Source organism: Pelmatolapia mariae, linkage group LG17 (genome assembly GCF_036321145.2).
Source record: "Pelmatolapia mariae isolate MD_Pm_ZW linkage group LG17, Pm_UMD_F_2, whole genome shotgun sequence".
In the NCBI taxonomy this organism is placed as follows: domain Eukaryota; kingdom Metazoa; phylum Chordata; class Actinopteri; order Cichliformes; family Cichlidae; genus Pelmatolapia; species Pelmatolapia mariae.
Window position 1 is genome coordinate 5184938 of NC_086242.1, and position 18910 is coordinate 5203847.

The 18910-nt window shown below is 39.9% G+C and overlaps 1 protein-coding gene across 2 annotated transcripts in view; it reads left to right on the plus strand.

The window, feature by feature from the left end:
• The window catches only part of tbc1d22a (TBC1 domain family, member 22a), a 161479-nt gene that overhangs the window by 31779 nt on the left and 110790 nt on the right, over positions 1 to 18910 (plus strand). For both annotated transcript variants that reach the window (XM_063501346.1, XM_063501345.1), the window contains exon 6: positions 8106 to 8176. In XM_063501346.1, the coding sequence (XP_063357416.1) occupies positions 8106 to 8176 (71 nt within the window). The remainder of the gene's footprint in view (positions 1 to 8105; positions 8177 to 18910) is intronic.

Genomic DNA, 18910 nt, shown 5'->3' on the forward strand with positions numbered 1-18910 from the left:
ATTCAGATATATGATCAGCCACCAGTGGTAACGATGTAAAAATTCATCCTATAATGGGGAGGCGTTAAAATAATATAAGAATAATATGCTCCGGTCCCTTTGACGTGCGGTCGTGGTAATCAATATGCGGAGTACTTCTCCAGCCTGCAAAACAGGATGTTCCCCGAGGACAAGCACAGGAGCGGGGCGATTCTAGCGCAAACAGAGCGGCCGCTGTGCAGATCGATCTCAGCTTCTGTGGCATCAGGATAGCGTTATGCGTTGGAAGTAACATGAAGTATCGCATTATGAGTTATTCCCCAAACAGAATGCGAACTGTGGAGGAAAAAAATACTTTTGAATAGGACAGAAGATTGTTTCCTGGCACAGTGTCAGGCACAAGATGAATGGCTTGGAAACATAAATGCCTAAAATTGATGTTTTTACTAAAGATATAGACATTTTTTTCATTTCCATCTGTTCTTTTTACTTGTGAAAACCCATAATTTTGGGGTTGTATCTCCAAATATTTGTATCATGCTGCTTTTTTAAAGATTCTAGCAGTTGCATTGTATTTTTTTCTCTCTTTTCTAAATGCATTTATTTATCTTTTGTAATGTCTGGTCCAGTTTGTGTCATGATTACATAAACTCCCCCCAAAAAGTTTTAAGATGAGTTGAAAGGCACATGAAACACGAATGCAATAAAACCCACACAAACAAAACCATAAATACAAAGTAATATGTCTATCTAATGTAAAATATTAAACATTTGGCACCGGGGTGCAGGGAATCATGTTGTTTTTAACACTTCCTGCTATTCTTTTGAGATTTGTTGTTTGCGTTTTTCAGAATGTAGTTCTGAAACCAGTCCTGCAGCTGAAATTACACATTAATGTACTCTTTAGTTCTCTGAAATAATATACAGGATTCTTATGTATCAAACTACATTGTCATTAATAATCCACAATGCAGTTTAAACGGTAAACATGTCAACGTGATGTCCCCCTCTCTGCCTTTAATCAGGACAGTAGTTTTACAGAATCAACCTTGTGTTTTGTTCACTATGACCTGAAACTAGCAGTTGAGCTCATAATATCATCAGTAAAGTGTTTGCTGGGATCACAGCGCAACAGAACTTATGACACAACTCATTGATTTTTAACCAGAGGTGGTGTTTCTTTAGAAAGAATTAATGCATTAGCTTGACTTTTCAAAGGATGCTATGCACCTTTTTTATACTGTTAGAAGCTAAGTAGTGTGCCTGAATAGGTACATATTACTGCTATTCATGCAGAAGTATGTTGAATGATAGTACACATAGAATATAGGATTTTGAATGCAACAGCACTGATATCCACGTTTTTTAAAAATCTGGTGAGTAAATAATATTTCTGTTGCATTTGGGTTGCACTTGGGTTTGATTGGACAACTTTGGTGCTGCTGTCATTTAAATGTCCACACCATAAAATTGTAGCAATAAAGGAAAAGCAGCATCCCAAGTCTCGTCTTCAACTTGTTGTAGTGTTGTGGAGCAGAAAGGGAAGGAATTCATTCTTTTGCTTTGCTTTTTTATGGTCTGTGTGATGTCTGAAGGAGGTTTTTTTGTTTTTTAAACTGCGACCTGCTGCTGCACACGCTGCCTTGGGGTAATCGACACCTTCCCACATCACGGTGCTCTGACTGTCTCTGAACCAGCAGACCCATGCTGTGCACTAGATCACTGTATTGAATTTCTATATAATTAAAGTCACTGGGGGTAAGGTAAGAGAGAAATTTTAAGTGGAAGATGCACAGGAACTAAAGAGAATAAATAGCTGCTCCCATCAGCTGAACAAGCTCTAATGCGTTTCACTCAATTTAGCCAATGGACTTAGCCCATTGCTGTTTAGCTGATTGCTATTTCCTATTCTGCTATCTGTCACTGGCTCTGCGTTGCATTTGCCTTGAAGAACAGGCAAGGCAGAGTCATTTGGCAGCGCTAATCAATACTGTTCACTCTGTGCAAAGACCTTATCAATTTCCAGCCGGTTCCATGAATAGGAGCAGAGGAGGAACTTGGCTTATTTATTAGGTACATTTGTTTTTTCTTTTTTTGTTTTTTTTTCTCACAGAAAAAAGTATGTTAAGGTGGTGGCATTTCCTTTGCTCAAAAATCAATCCTCTCTCTTTCTTTCACTCGGAGAATGCAGGTAAAACAGTGGCAGTGCAATTACAAGTGAAGAGATTTCCATTGCTTTTTTTTTTAATGTTTCCCTCAGTTTGGTGAATGCTAATGGGGGCTTGTAGATTTGCAGGGCACGTGCAGAGCGAGGCCCATCTGTGAATAATGGATAAGTTAATGTTAGCGAGAACTCATCCAGGAACCCACTCCTCAGAAGAAATACATTTAATTTTTTATCTTTGGTTTCCTGGACTGTGTGATTCTGATTGGCAGGGTCATCCAGTCATCTCACGTACCTCTCATGTAGAGCTTCATATCAACGAAGACCAATGCAGTATACCACAGTACGGATTTCTAGCAGGTCCAACTGTGTGGCGTCATGTATATTTACTAATATTTCTTTTAGTCGATATCAGTGTTTCCTTCAAGCTTAAAGGTTTCTTTTTACTTAGAGGTTTGAAAAGGATTAAGCTTGGTTTAAATGATATTTATTTTCCGTCAGAAGTTTGACATTGTAGAGCTATATTTTAATTGAATAACATTTTTATATATATATATTAAAGTAAAATCTTAAATCTCACTAGGCAAAAGGTTCAAGAGTTACAGAAGAACACAGGTGAACTGGAAAACTAAATTCTTTGGTCAGTTCCAAAGAAATGAAGTAGCTGTAATAACTACCTCTATACTGTTTTTTTTCTTTTTTTGTATAGAAACAAACTGTTTCCAATTGTTGAGAAATGTCCCCATGAATAGAAAAAAAGGAACACTGAAATGATTTTGTATATATCCTCAGTACAAATTCAAAAAATCCATTTCACTTTTATTTAAATAGCGCTGTATCACCACAATTGTTGCCTTAAGGTGCTTTATATTGTAAGGTAAAAACCCTGTGATAAAACAAAGGAAAAAACCTTTCAAATAAAATGAAGGTGAACATAAACAAAACTGACACTCGGTTGCGGTCTGCTTATGCTCCAGGAGGAACAAAGGGGACATGAAGTGCAGTCTCAATGAAGTGGGCAGTGAGGCTCATATATGGATCAGATGTGTGACTTGTTCATGAGCAGCAATCCGAACACAGATGTTTATCCCTCTGTTTACGCTCGGGATGTTTACGGCCTTGGAATTGGTAACGAGGCTCAGCTACTTTAATCAGCTGCTTAAATCCGACATTTTCGACTGTGGTTACCAGCATCGTGTATTGCAGGGGTGGGCAATTCCAGGCCCCGAGGGCCGGTGTCCTGCAGGTTTTAGATCTCACCTTGGGTCAACACACCTGAATCACATGATTAGTTCGTTACCAGGCCTCTGGAGAACTTCAGGACATGTTGAGGAGCTAATTTAGCCATTTAAATCAGCTGTGTTGGTTCAAGGACACATCTAAAACCTGCAGGGACACCGGCCCTCGAGGCCTGGAGTTGCCCACCCCTGGTGTATTGTAATGGTGTTAGCTGCCTTTGTAGAAACATGCTTTTGCAACAGTGTGTGCTCTGCTCTGCTTGTTTGGCGGAGGTTAAATAGCCAAATTATCTCCATGCTCCCGATTTCCTTAACAACGTCCTCGTGTTTTGAGTGTGGGGTTGTGCTGTTGGGGTGTCACATGTTCGATATCACTGTTGCTTGAGTTTTCGTTAACATGTTCTCTTGTCATTTTGTCTTCGCTCACACTCCTAACATGCTGGTTTGTAGCTTCTCAAACATTAGCGCTGCTGCTGCTCGGACTCGACTCCAACCACAACTTTTTCAGCGCTGCACTGTTCTCATTGTCATTGGCCTTTCGTATTGTGTCTCATAACACGGATTGAATGAGTTCTGTCAACTTTATATTGACCATGTCTCATATTATATATTTTTGGTTGATAATCCTTTTTATTATTTTATTGCCCAGCTCTGGATGAGTTGGAAGTCCGCATCATCTTGAATTTCCTCCTTAAGAGTAACCTGTTTTATGAGACGTTATGCCTTTGCTAAATGAATTGGGATTAGGGATGGGTACCGGTGTCCGGTGCCATGATGGCACCGGTTCTGACATAAACGGTAGTAACCAGACCGAAAAGCAGCGCACATTTCGGTGCTTTATTTCGGTGCTTTTTTTTTTCCCTGAGCCAATTCTAGCCAATCATTTTACGTTTCCGAGAATAGTAGGCGGGCCCAGGTACGTACGTTCTTTTAGAGCAGAGCTACAGATTAAAAATGCCCAAGGCGAAGCGGTCAAAAGTCTGGCTGTACTTCGCAGCAAAAGATGCAAACTCAGCAGCCTTTAAGCTGATACTGTGATACTGTCAAAGGAGGTAACACCTCGAATCCGATGAAACACCTGGCGACGCATAGCGAGAAATGCGCCGTGTTTGATAGCTTGCTGCAAGACCTCACACCGTGCACATCTACTGCGGGTGTGGTGCCTGTTATCGGACCTGGAGTTAGCAACATCTCCCAAAAACCCGAAGAGTAGAGTCCTGACCCCTAGCCCTGCCAGTGTAGCAGAAATGATGAGGATGATGATGGCAGCAGCAGCCGTTCTTCTCTGCGTGAGTAGCTTAATGTTGTTCGTGTGTAATTCACATTGAGTAGGCTAACCACATTATTACATTAATGCATGTAAGGTGAACTAGCAAACATCATATTATATTATGTCTTCTGTCTTCTTGTTTGGCGGCAGATACTCCCTTCACCCTGGCCAAAAAGGCTAAAATTTTACCAAAGAAAAAGTGGAAAACAGTTAAACATGAGAGGTTTTTGGACCAATTTTGTGTTTTTTTTCCATTGTTTAAGCACTGCTTCCAGCCAAGAGTGATACCATATATGCCCTATAGCTGAAGAAAAGGCTAACATTGTTATCTTTTTACAAAAAACAGCTGAACATGAGAGGTTTTTGGACCAATTTTGTGTTCTCCATTCTTTAAGCACCGGTTTGAGCACCGTTTAAGCACCGGCACCGTTTCAAAAGTACCGGTTTGGCACCGGTATCGGATAAAACCTAAACGATACCCATCCCTAATTGGGATGAAGCTATAATTTTGTGTTTTCAGTAGACACTGGGTCATGAAAACCGCATAAAGTCACTAGTTAAATTAAAAAACAAAACAAACCCTAACAAAGCAAAACAAACAAGAAAATAAAGTTTGATGTCTTTGCCTTAAAGTAAGGTTTCAAAAGCTTCCTTCCCAACAGTGATTCTTGTACCGTGCGTGTGCCATCACTTGAACCTTTCATTAGCCCAGAAAAACAGGGAGATCTACCTAATCTTTGATGTGGTGTTGTATACATAAGCCTGTGGCTACACAGCTGTAATAGTAGCATCACAATTAGCCAACATGTTTGCTGGTTTAGTTGGTGATTAGCTCTTTGGGGCAGGGAACTTTCCTATTTGCCAGATTTATTTATTTATTTATTTTTAGACTGTCTTTCCTCTGATTATGATTCCTCTGCTAAGACGGACCTTTGGTCTTTTACTGCTTTTACTGCTTTAACATTAAATCTGGCCTGACTTAATAAAACACAAGGCAGGACCCTTTCAAATGATGCCATAGTTAGTTTTAGTTTACAGTCTTAGTAACCAGTAAAATCACATCACTGTTTGTTGTGAGCATCCTTTGCCTCCTGCATTTCTCCACAGTTTTTAAAGGAATTGGAGAACTCTTGGAGGATTCTGTGGACTTAGCCCGTCTCAGTCGTTTCTGTTTCTCGCTGGTATTTCTGGCTCAATAACGTTGAGATCAGGGCTCTGTCAGCCTCTCACCATCTGCTGCAGGAATTCTTCCTGCTGCTGAAGACGGTTCTTTGTGACTCTGTCTTTGGGCTTGTCTTTGTGCTGCAAAACGAATCTGAGACCATCCAGACACCTTCTTTATGGTGCACAGATTCCAAAATATAAACTGTGTTAAAGCTTTTCACTGTATTGCATTGTTGTGAGGAAATTGAATATTTTACAAATATTTCTACTGAAATATTAGATGAACGTTTTTGACATGGCAATTACGTCAGAGGACAAAAGGATGCCTAATATGGGTCAGAATTAGGTGGCAAATGACACGTTTTCTAATGTACTGGGTGGAGACCTTATGGCACGAGTAGGATTAAGTTTGTGCCTCGAACACAAAAGTGGCACTCCAAACAATAGCTTTAGTTCTATTTATGAACATGACCTCTTTTTGGTTCAGGGAAATTCAAAGTGACACTTAAAATTTTTTTTTTTTAAAGCCCGGCCAGAAGACAGTGGTTTCTAAATACCACATGACAAAGTGCTTTCTCTCGAGTCATAGCTGATTCCCACACTCACACATCCTCTCACACTGTGAGTGTGGTTGTGTCACAGAGGGAAAAAGAAGGTCCGGCCCGGCTAACACTTAGCACTAAGCCTTATTTGCTGTGAAATTTTTGTCAGTTCAGTTAAACTATACAAGATAGAGCCATGATGCTTCACGGGCATGTAGCTGAGATCAAAATAAAGGCCATGTTCAAAGATATGTTTAGTCTTACCATTCACGTACAGATGATCGAGTATGAGTTAGAACCAGTGCTGGTTGTAACACATTAAACGTAAGCACTGAGTACTTTTTTCCTGTAGTGAATAATCAAAGGCGTTTAATTTACAATAACAGTAATCACTTATTTACTTAATTTTTTCAAATGACCAATCTGTCAGTGTGACAGTATTACCACAGTTCCCTCCTTGAGACATTATACAATGTTTGTCTCTTACTTCTTGGCATGCAGCTGTATACTAGTGGAATACACACCCATCCAGGGCTAGAGCTGTGTCTTTGTGCATGTTAATGCCAGCTAGCTTATGCTGTTTTATTATTTGTGGCAAGAGTGATAGAAAGTGTGTGGCTAAGAAGCTCTGCTTTACATTTTGAAGAAACGCCTGCAAGCTAAGCACACTGATGGTGAGGCCCACTGAGGAAGAGAACCAAGAAACTGCTTTTAGCATCGCTAAAGCTTGTCGCTGGTAATTTGATGGAGGAGATGCTACCAATGTCAGCTCACTGTGTAATTAAGTGATTTTTATTTAGCGCTTTTCCTACTCGAGTACTCAAAGTGCTTTATATCATTCACACAAGCCCTTTTTCATATTTCTGAGTGCTTTCTATCTAGTCTAAGGAGCTTGGAAAGAAAAGCGTCTGGACTTCTTTAAGTTGCTTGAAGACACTTCACCTCTCATCCGAGAAGCTTCCTCAGTTCTAAGGTGAAATGGTGGAGAGTCCTAGATTTAAGTCCTATGGGAGTGTCCCCCAAGAGGGACGATGGACCCCCTAATGATCCTCTACCTAATCACATCAGCCAAGTTGTGAAAACCTCCCAATCAGCCAAGGTTTCGGGTGAACTCACTGTGAAACCTAGCTGCACCCTATCATGTGATTTCCTGAGGTCAGATGGCCCAGGATGTGAGCAGGCGTTAAGGCGTCTGGGCTTTCTATCTAGCATTCACACTCTGATGAACCCAGCGGGAGCAACTTGGGGTTTAGTATCTTGCCTAAGGATACTTTGGCAGATTGGAGCAGCCAGAAATCGAAGCACCAACCCTCTGATTAGTTGATGATCTGCTCTGCCCTCTGAAGCAGTAAATATAAAATTGCATTGGAAGCTAAATGCAAAGCGGTGTTTATTTTTGGTAATGAAAAATACCCTGATGAGTTAGCCATCCCATTAGGTAACATTGTAACGTATTAGGCAACGTAACAGCAGACATCTCATAACATAACAGGTTGCAGTGGTTGGAATGTCAACATGTTGACGAGCCCGATGACAGGTTGGGTCAAATAACAAGAAGAGATTAGCTTTTCTATTAACTGCTCATTGTATGAGGTTAATTATTTAATAAAAATTCATCAGTGGCTTCAATTTGGAATGCACTGTTAATAAGCTTTTAATGCCTAAACCTTAGATATTAAGTAGGATGGTGTATATCTAATTTCAGAGAATGGTGTGTAAAAAGAGCCTCTTGTGTGTTTGTTTTCCAGACGAGCTGCGGAAACTCAGCTGGTCCGGAATCCCTCGACAGGTCCGACCGATAGCATGGAAACTTCTCTCAGTAAGTTATTTATTTATTTTTTGGCTATACACACCAGTGGTCTACGTTTATTACATATATTTAGATCCTAAGAATGCTTTAAAACACACATTTCTGTAAGACATAAAAACACATTTACACAAATACTACAAACGCACTCAGACATGCGTAACCTCATAACCAAGCAGAGGAGGAAAAAGATTAGTCAAATATGAGCCAGTGTGCACACACAGATGCAACACACAGATCAACGCATTACAGATGATCACACAAACACACACACACGCTCAAAGTTCCTGTCATGTTCTTTCTCCCTAACCCCTCCCTTTTTTGATTTATGAAGACTGGTAGCAGTCCTGTTTTTTTTTTCTCTCCAAACTTCAATAGGGAAAATTAATTGCAAGGCACAAATAATTTATTCATGAGACGCACGGTGTGTTTACTCATTAAGCCATTGTTGTGGTGAACAGCTTCTAGTCTGCAGAGAGAAGACTGGCTTTTTGAACACCATGACTTTCCCATTAATTACCGCACAATAGTTAATGTGCCGCAGAAAAGATGTCATTAAAGGTGTGTGTGCGCACGCGTGCATGTATATGTGTATGTGCCTGTTTGTGGGTTTTTGTTGGGGGGTTTTTTTTGGTAGTGGGAGGTTACCAACTGGGTGCTTTAACCATTAATGGCCGCTTTGTTTGGTACTCAACTGAAGTAAAGGCTCATAACACTGTATGAAGTTGCACAGCACTGACTGTAATGCAGGCAGTCAGACAGAAGAGAGGAGGGGGGCATCTCAGGACTTTTAGTGTACTAAGGTACCGCAGATAAGAGTTAATTTATTGAATTAGAATCTTTCTGTGTCTCCATGTACGGTGTAAACATGTGTACATACAATCTGTATGTGTAGGTATATATATGTGTATATATATATATATGTATATATATGTAAAGTGCAGACTGCAGCAAAGTTTGGGCGTGCAAAGAACAACTGCCCTGTGGTGTGTTTAAACAATGATTGCACCACCTCTGCTTCCCTGGGGAGAAAAAGATAGAGCTAGCAGAGGTGGGGATTGTGTGGATGGCAAGGAAATATATATATATATATATATATATATATATATATATATATATATATATATATATATATATATATATATATATATATATGTATGTATATATATATATGTATATATGTATATATATATATATATGTATATATATATATATATATATATATATATATATATATGTATATATGTATATATATATATATATGTATATATATATATATATATATATATATATATATATATGTATATATATATATATATATATATATATATATGTATATATATATATATATATATATGTATGTGTATATATATATATATATGTATATATATATATATATATATGTATGTGTATATATATATATATGTATGTGTATATATATATATATGTATGTGTATATATATATATATGTATGTGTATATATATATATATATATATATATGTATATATGTATATATATATATATGTGTATATATATATGTATATATGTATATATATATGTATATATATATGTATATATATATGTATATATGTATATATATATATATATATATATATATGTGTATATATATATAAAAACAGAAAACATGAAGGATTCAAAACTGAAAAGGTTGAAGAGTTGGAGAAATGAAATGGGAAAAGAGAAACTGTTGCTGGATGCTATAGAAATGATCCCTCCTCCACAAGTTCTCCTGCCCCTGTTACACAGCACTCAGTGCCTTATGGTTTGACAGCTGTAACAGAAAAATCTAATTACATTTTTTCAAATTGGCACCAAATTGCTACATCAGGTTCTTCCTGCTAAAATATATATGACTGTGTTTGGATTGCTGTGACACTGAAGAAAAGCAGGTTCTCACTTAGTCACAGTCAGTATCTTTTCTCATGGGCTGTATATAAAAGATGGTTATTGGTAAAGTAAGATTACTCATACATCTCTGGACTTGGCATTGATTTTTGTAACATCGTGGTTTTTGTTTTGAAGGGTGAAGAAAGGATTAAGTCTTAAGTTATCAGCAATATGGACGATAAAGTTTAATGCACTATATTTTGCTTTGGCCAAGGTTTTTACATTGGATGTCTTTAATGATGCAATCCTCCCAGAGATTGTGTCTCCAGCTGGTCTCCAACAGTTGATCCTTCATAAGTTAGGCAAAATGTGTTGACTGCTAGACCTCATGTTGTCAAACATGAGGTCCAAGGACAAAGACTTCAATCTGGCCCACAGGATACTTTGAAAGATGTGAAAGAAGGCATTCATTTTATCACTGTATTTTAATAGTTTTGCAACTTTTCCTGCAAATGTAGACCTCCCCCATGGCCGTTTATTCTATAATTATGTGTTATAAACAATTAAATAACAGAAAAAGTTTCTTTTTTTTTCCACAGCTGACTTTCTGTTTTTTACAGTGGGTCCTCAAAAAAAGGACATTTTCTGTGAATTAACAGGAACTTTCTGTTTTTATAATTACAGGAACATCTGGACAATGGGCTAACAGGATTTTGTTTTTCTGTAATTTTACATATTTATTTCTTACAATTTAAGCTCAGATGCTGAAAGATTTCTTTCATTTACCACAGCACCATTTCTTTGTCATGTGGAAAAAGCGATGCAATGTTAAAATCGCATTTCTTTTTCTTACATTATCATATAAGCACAAGGGATTAAGTGTGTAGGTAAAGTTCTTTCCATTGACAGAAAGGTGAGCTTCACTTGTCCAGCCCACTTAAAATCAAAGTCAGCTGTATGTGGAGCTGCTCACACATACATAGTGCTAATTAGTGCTGTTTTATTTGTTTGGTAATTCCATCAAACTGCTCCAAAATGCACCAGCTCCAGAAACACGATAGAGAGGTCCAAAGCAGAGGCTCAAAACGAACAGAAGCCAGGCCAAGCAGCCTGCTGCCAGTTACAGCCTCCAGTGTTGCAACACTTGTCAAAGTGAGCGCACCCCTAACTTTATCTTTGGCTTCTTCTTTTGGCTCCTCCCTTTAGGGGTTTCCATAGCAGATCATCTGCTTCCATCTCACCCTGTCCCTATCTGCTGTCACACCAACCCTCTCCTTCATTTCATCCATGAATTTTCTCTGAGGTTTTTTCTCTTTTCCTTCTGTCTGGCAGCTCCATCTTCAACATCCTTTGTCCAGTAGATCCCTCCACTGCACATGTATAAAACAATCTCCCCCTTGCCTCTCTTAGTGTGTCGCCAAACTACGTAACCTGAGCAGTCTCTCTGATCTACTCATTTTTTTTAGTCCTTTCCATTCTGCTCACCACCAATGAAAATCATCAGCTCAGCCTCCATTTTTGTCTGTGTCACTGTGTCCAAACCCTATAACCATGGCAGGTATTACTACCATGTTTTCACTTTTGCTGCCATCCTTCAGTCACAAATCACCCCAGATAACCTGTTTCCTTCAAAATTATTCTTGCTAAATCCAAATTTGTGACTTATTCAAAAAATAACTACCGAATAGTCTTTATAAATGGAGAAATTAGCTACAGTGACCAGAACTGCTTTATTTAACAGCACATAAACGTGTGTTTTGTGGCTGTTGTGCATTTTACCATGCTAGTCTATGGTATCAGTCTGCCTCAAATGGTCATTGAAGAAACTGCACTTATTGTTTTTAGCATCATTTTCAGCACCATAGGTTGTAGCTTGTTATATATCAGCAAACTTACTCATATTCATTTGCAATAGTTCTAACAAACAATCAGATTAACAATTACCTCGCATCGGAAGAATTTGTAATAAAGAGCAATTGCACACCAGGAAGGAAAAAAAAAAGTTTAGTTTCCTTTAATCTTCACATGCTTATTATTTCTTAAGTTTTTCCATTTGTTGCCCAAATAGATGTCTGTGTGAGCAAAGGATGTCGACATTAGACTCAAAGCAAAACAACCCCACCCCCCCAAACTGTTTACACATATGAATGTATCTCTACTTCACCTCTCAAGGTCTTATAGAAATGGTAAATAAATGGTAAATGGCCTGTATTTGTATAGCGCTTTTCTAGTCCTTAAGGACCCCAAAGCTTTACATAACCAGTCATCCACCCATTCACACACTGGTGATGGCAAGCTACATTGTAGCCACAGCCACCCTGGGGCGCACTGACAGAGGCGAGGCTGCTGGACACTGGCGCCACCGGGCCCTCTGACCACCACCAGTAGGCGACGGGTGAAGTGTCTTGCCCAAGGACACAACGACTGAGACTGTCCAAGCCGGGGCTCGAACCGGCAACCTTCCGATTACAAGGCGAACTCCCAACTCTTGAGCCACGATCGCCCCTGATCTTGAACCAAGATCTGGTTTTCTACAGAAAACCAGATCTTGTAGCCTCTTGAGGGGTGAACTGTCCCAGGGTTAAATATAAGGTTTGGATGAAAGTAAAAAGTAAAAAGTAAAAAAGTGTGCAAAGTGTCAGAAGCACTAATATCGTCTGAGGTGTCATAACACTTGACTGCTTTTTCTGTCCTGCCTGTGGTATGATCCAATGAAGAAATAGATAGGAGGGATCAGCCTCAAAAAATCTATTCTCTGTCTGGTACACACACACACACACACACACACACACACACACACACACACACACACACACACACACACACACACACACACACACACACACACACACACACACACACACACACACACAGTGAGACTCACAGCCCACGCTGTATTCCATAAACTTGGCTGAGGCACCTAATAAAACTTCACTCCAGTGGCGTCCCTTGTGCCCTTCTCCTGCTCACCAGCGTGCACTAACTTATTTGATTTTTTTTCCTCTTCCCCTCCAGCAGGCATGCTTGAGCTGCACTCTTCTTTACTTGACAAAAGCGAGAAACAAGTTTTCCCACTGCAGTCAGAGCTCGCTAATGCTCCCCCAACGGGCTGCATTTACCACCACATCACAGAAATCGTCCATAACTGTCTTCCCTGTTATTAACCGCAGTGGAAATGAAGAATCAGGCAAACAAAATCTTGAAACCAGGCTACAAAAGAGAGGGCCAATTTCTAGCCTCACTGGATAGCTCCCTCTACCTCCCTTTGCTATTTGCAAGAGGCTCCACAGGTTGCCCGTGGCATCCAGTTAAACTTCCTATTATTTCAGAAATAATACCGTCTTATTTCATTTGTTTAAAGAGCATTTGGTGTCCGAGCCTGAAGGAGAAAGGAAGAAATTAAATGGCTTTCCTGCTTTGTGAAAGAATGTCAGCCTGTGGCAATATGTACATTTGTTAATGGAGTGTGGCTGTTAAATGTGAAGTGGCGGGAGAGGAGAAAACTAACTGGCTGTGGAAATATTGATAAGGCTAAAGGGTTATATGAGATATATCAAGGCAGTAGGAGAGGGGACAGATTTAGAGGTTATGTTAAACTTTACTACACTACATGTAATTATAGCGCCTAAAAGAAGGAGAGAGCAGTGCCTTTCTTCATTTGGGGCTAACGTACGATCAACCTTACGGGCACTTCAGCTCGCTAGAACATTTTGTTCCATTCTGCCTGATTCAAAGGTGAGAGCCATGCTAATATTAACTAATGAGACACGAGCGAGTTGCTTTTAGTTAATAGATCCATGACCAGGACATGAAAAATGTTGAGTTGTATATGTCTAATATTTGAGTTGAAATATGCATTTTGCATGTTCTCTGCTCCAAATCTTTAAAGATGTGCTCTCATTAGTCAAGAATAAAACGCAGTGCTATTTGCTAATCTGCCGTGTTGTGTCTTTTCCAGTTATGGATTGCACCATCCGGTCACAATATTAAAACTACTGAGGGGTGAAGTCAACATCACTAGGGCTGTGCAATATGACCAAATTTTCATATCCCGATATAAGACATTTATCATCCCGACAACGATATATATCACAAAAATGTTACAGTTTCTGTAAATTCTGTGAATCTCGGGCATCTCGACTTGCATGAAGTGTTTTCAGCTGGTCGTCATGTACCTGGTGTCAGGTGTTCTGACTGATGGACGAAGCTGATGGCTCTTTTTGGCCTCTCCTCTGTAAAAACACATACTATTTCATGTAATTCATTTTATTTTGAAAAATCTCAACAGGATCTTCAGTTTTATTGTGAAAGTTTCATGTGGAAAATAAACAAGCGGACGGTGGAGCCACGCGATCGTTGTTGCTATCGACAATGCATAAAAACAGTCGCTTGTCTGTCCGTAGTGTGGTTATTTTAAATATAAGAGAAAGAGAGCACTTTAACAAATTAATTCTACAGTGACCATCAAAACAATGAAAAAAGTATTGCCGTAAACAGTTTATTTTGCGACAAAACAAAAGATAGCGTAATATGAAACGATAGACGTTTTTATATTGTCATCTGATATATATCGTTATATCGAACAGCCCTAAACATCACTGATCTCATCTTACTATAATGCAGGAAATCTTTTGCCTCTTTTCCGCTAGCACCTACTCGAGTCGACTCAACTCCACTCGGTTTTTAGGATTTTCCATTAGGTGGTAGTACCTGGTACCAGGACTTTTTAGTACCTATTTGACTTGGGGCTCCTAGCAAGCGGAGTCGAGCCAAAAATGTGACATCAACAGACTGCATGCTTCTGATTTGTCAGGGAGTGACGTTGCTGGATAAGTCATGAGAAACCTGGCAACAAGGAAAACGTATGCATACAAATCAACCATGTGATGCAGACGTTTTCGTGCCGTGAAACACCATACCGTGGTGGCTTGGCGCTTGTGTTGTGTGTGTGTGTGTGTGTGTCACATACAAATGATGTCAAGGAACCTTCATGCCACGTTGCTACAACAACCCCACCCAGGTTAAGGTGGTACTCAAATGTTATGGAAAACAGCTAAAACTGAAGCTAACCGAGCCGAGTAGGTGCTAGTAGACACATTTGTGTCCTGGCATATGTGTGGCTGGTACTTGGTCACGTGTGACCCACCTAAGCATTGTTACAAACCGATCATGTGCCCAGTTGGTCTACAAAAACTGCTCGGATATGGCTCGAAGATCTAAACCCTAAACTCCAAAGATCTCAATTTTATGAAGCAATGACAGGATTCATGACTCTTCTGTCTACAGGCATCAGGCTCCAAAGGTTCTGGTTCAGTAGCAGAAGTACTACATCTGTGGCAGCAATGTTCTTGGGGACTAATTTCCTTTATAACATGCTATAACAATTAAGTAAAATCTATGGGACGATGTTAAAATTACCCATAAAATTTTGCATTTGTGTTTACATGGCATAAGTGGTTAAATGCCAGCTGACTGTGACACAGCCTATATACTGTCACTTTTTTTTTTTTTAGGTCAAAGTCTTGCAGAACCTGCTGGGCTGTCATCAGTCTTACCTTCCATGTTGCTTGTTTAGAACTTCCTGTCACCAAAAGAGCGGAGCACATGTCTGCTGGAGCTGCAGTACAAGCCCTGTAAAACATCAGGCTGTGGCTCAACTGTTATATAGCAAAAGTTTTTTTGACTAAGGACCTGTGCTGTCTGCGTTTGTGTTTTCAGGGAATGTACACCAGTACTTGTCCTCATTACACTATAATGCACTATTGGTGCTCACGTAGCGTAGTATCACGACAAACTCAATTGCATTTGTCCTCCAACAGCAAATCTTCCATCACTGAGAGTTTCATAAAGAGATGTGAGGAAAGGATGGTGTAGGTAATTAATAATGAATATCACGCAGTAGAATTTTGGATCAGTAGAATATTGAATCCCTGATGATTGAAGGGTTTGATATCTGTAGTTGATAGGCAGTGAGTCAGTGTATTACATTGATTTTTCAGTTGGAGGTTTCCAAATTCCTCAGATCTTGCCACGAAGCATTGAAAAACTCACATTGTGTTTATAGAAAAATGTGGACATGCAGAAAAACAAGCATTTAAACACAGAAAGTAAAGTTTTGTTTGTTCAACTTCTGCCATGCCTGCAGTGGGACAGTTTATTTTGGTCTCCTTCTAGAATAATGCGCTCCTTCTAAGTAGAAATCAATTTAGAGAGGAGACTTGGTATAAAAAACCCTCCAACAATTTTATTTAAATTCCCCAAATGGATTCCCCAAGCATATTTCCCCTGGTCTTTTTTTTGGAAGACAGAGTTTACTGAAGTGGAGGATCCACGGGAGGAAGAGTAGATTGATGCATTAAGAATGAAGAGAGGAAGAGATGAGGTTTATGTAGACTGATTAACAGAGGCAGGAGCTACATTTTGCACCACTGGCAGGACACGTAGAGCTCTCGTGCATTTATGCGTCGCTGTCAGTCTCCCGTCTGTCTTCTTAAAATCTCCTTTAAAGAAAAAAACAAACAAGAAAAAAAAACAAGTAGACCACAAATTAAATAAAATATTTGTCAGATTCGAGCATAAGTGCTCTTGAGTTTTCTGCTTTCTAAAAGAAGGCGAGCTGCTTGTGCTCTCTGCATCCCTTTCCTTCAACTAACTCTAAAACATTTACATTTACAGGATGGTGCAAAAGGCTTTGGTCATTTATTTGTTTCTTTACTTTGGGGAAATTACAAATTGGTGCAGTGATTAATTGTGCAGACATAAATGGAAATACACAGCCGGAACTCTCAGACAAGCTTTCTTTTTCTCCGGGCTTCTTGAAGGAGATTCAAAGGATGTTTCTGCCTTTTGTTCTGTTCTCTGTCAACATGATCCCACACTGCTTTAACAGTGTCGAGGTGCAGGCTCTGGGGAGGCCAATCCATGACTGATGGTGTTCCACTGTGTGTTTTTTCTGTATGTTCCTATGTTCATAATTCTGTCAATTTTGATAAGATTCCCACCACCACTGGCTGAAATGCAGTCCCAAACCATCACACATCCACCATGTTTGACAGATGGCTCTAGAAACGCACTTATTGTACCTCTTCTCCATACATATTGATATCAATTTGAACTAAAATTGTCATCAGTCTATAACAGCGGTCCTCAACCTTTTTTGCGCCGCGGACCAGTTTATGTCCAACAATATTTTCATAGATAAATACAAGATTTATTCATAACACAGGAAAAGACCCAGGGAAACGGAGGTAACGATAAAAACAATTTAAAAAAAATAACAATAAGTTTGAAAGGGCAGCACGGTGACACGGTGGTTAGCACTGCTGCCGCGCAGCAAGAAGGTCCTGAGTTCAATTCCACCATCAGGCCGGGGTCTTTCTGTGTGGAGTTTGCATGTTCTCCCCGTGTTTGCGTGTGTTCCCTCCGAGTACTCCAGCTTCCTCCCACCGTCCAAAGACATGCAGCTTGTGGGGATAGGTTAATTGATTAATCCAAATTGCCCATAGGTGTGAATGCGGGAGTGAATCTCTATGTGTCAGCCCTGCAACAGACTGGCAGCCTGTCCAGGGTGTACCCTGCCTCTTGCCCTATGACAGCTGGGATAGGCTCCAGCGCTCCCCACGACCCTGAAACGGATACGCGGAAGCGAATGGATGGACCCTAAAAACCATAAATTTCACACCCGAGCCTCAACTCGCGGCCTCGCGGCCCAGTACCGAATGACTCACGGACCGGTACGGGGTTGGGGACCGCTGCTGTATAAGACCTGGCTGCTGGTTGTTTGCTAAGTTTTACGTTATGTGTAGACAAAACACTAGTCCATCACTTGTGTTAGCACTGTGCTTTTTTTTTTTTTTTTGCACAGTGCCTTCGTAATTGGAGACGGAGATGCTTATCATTTAGGTCAGATGGCAGATATCTTTTAACTGGTCATGTGAATTAGTAATTGTATTGTAAAATGAAATCACAGTGACGTGTATGGTCGTGTTTGGGTCTCCTCTATATTTGTCAAATCCTCCTGTGTGTGTGTCCTGCTCTCCTATCGAGCAGTAATACAGCTGCAGTGTGATTGACCTCCACTAAGCTGTCCATTAACCTTCAACACACACGCACACACACACACACACACCCTGTCCCTCATTTGGCAGAGCGCACCTAATGTCTGAGCCCATTGCTTTGTAGCTGGCCTGTACTGATTTGTGTTTGTGTGTATACAAGTGTGTGCGTTTGCATGTGGAGCAGTTTCAACATGTGACGCATGGACATATTGGCAGAGACCATGTGTGTGTGTTGTCAGGGATCTGGGTTGGGTGGGGGGGGTCATGTTGGCACAAATGTGACTGTCTGGATGAGTGGCAGCACCGACTGAGCATTGACAGTCGGGTGGATGAGTAAGAAGCAGGGCAGTACTTCACTGGATTTATATTGCTGCAGGGAATTTAAAATGTCACAGGTCACGAGAAACACGTGAGAAGAATGTTTCTGATTTAAGAGTGCGTGCGCATATATATGTACACATTATAATATATCTGTTCTATAATATATTTTACAACTAAGTTTAACTGTTCTCAGTGTTTGTGCTTGCCAGGTGTGTGTGTTCAGCTTTCTGCAGGCAAAGTTGTTATTGTGCTGCAGACAATCCTCTAGACTCTGCAGACTTCTCTTGGGGCCTTGTCTTTGTAGGATTGAACAGAAAACAAATGAAAGAGAAACTTTTGTCACTACACTTATTGACTGTCTTGTAGACAGTTGCTCAAAATTGATGGTTTGTGTGCGTTTCTGTCTGCTTGCCCGCATATTTCCAAAAAATGGCTTCCCGCTACCTGAAACAAATGACAACAGCATCACAGACAGACACACACATTGATGACAAACACACAGTGAACATCCGCGTTTTA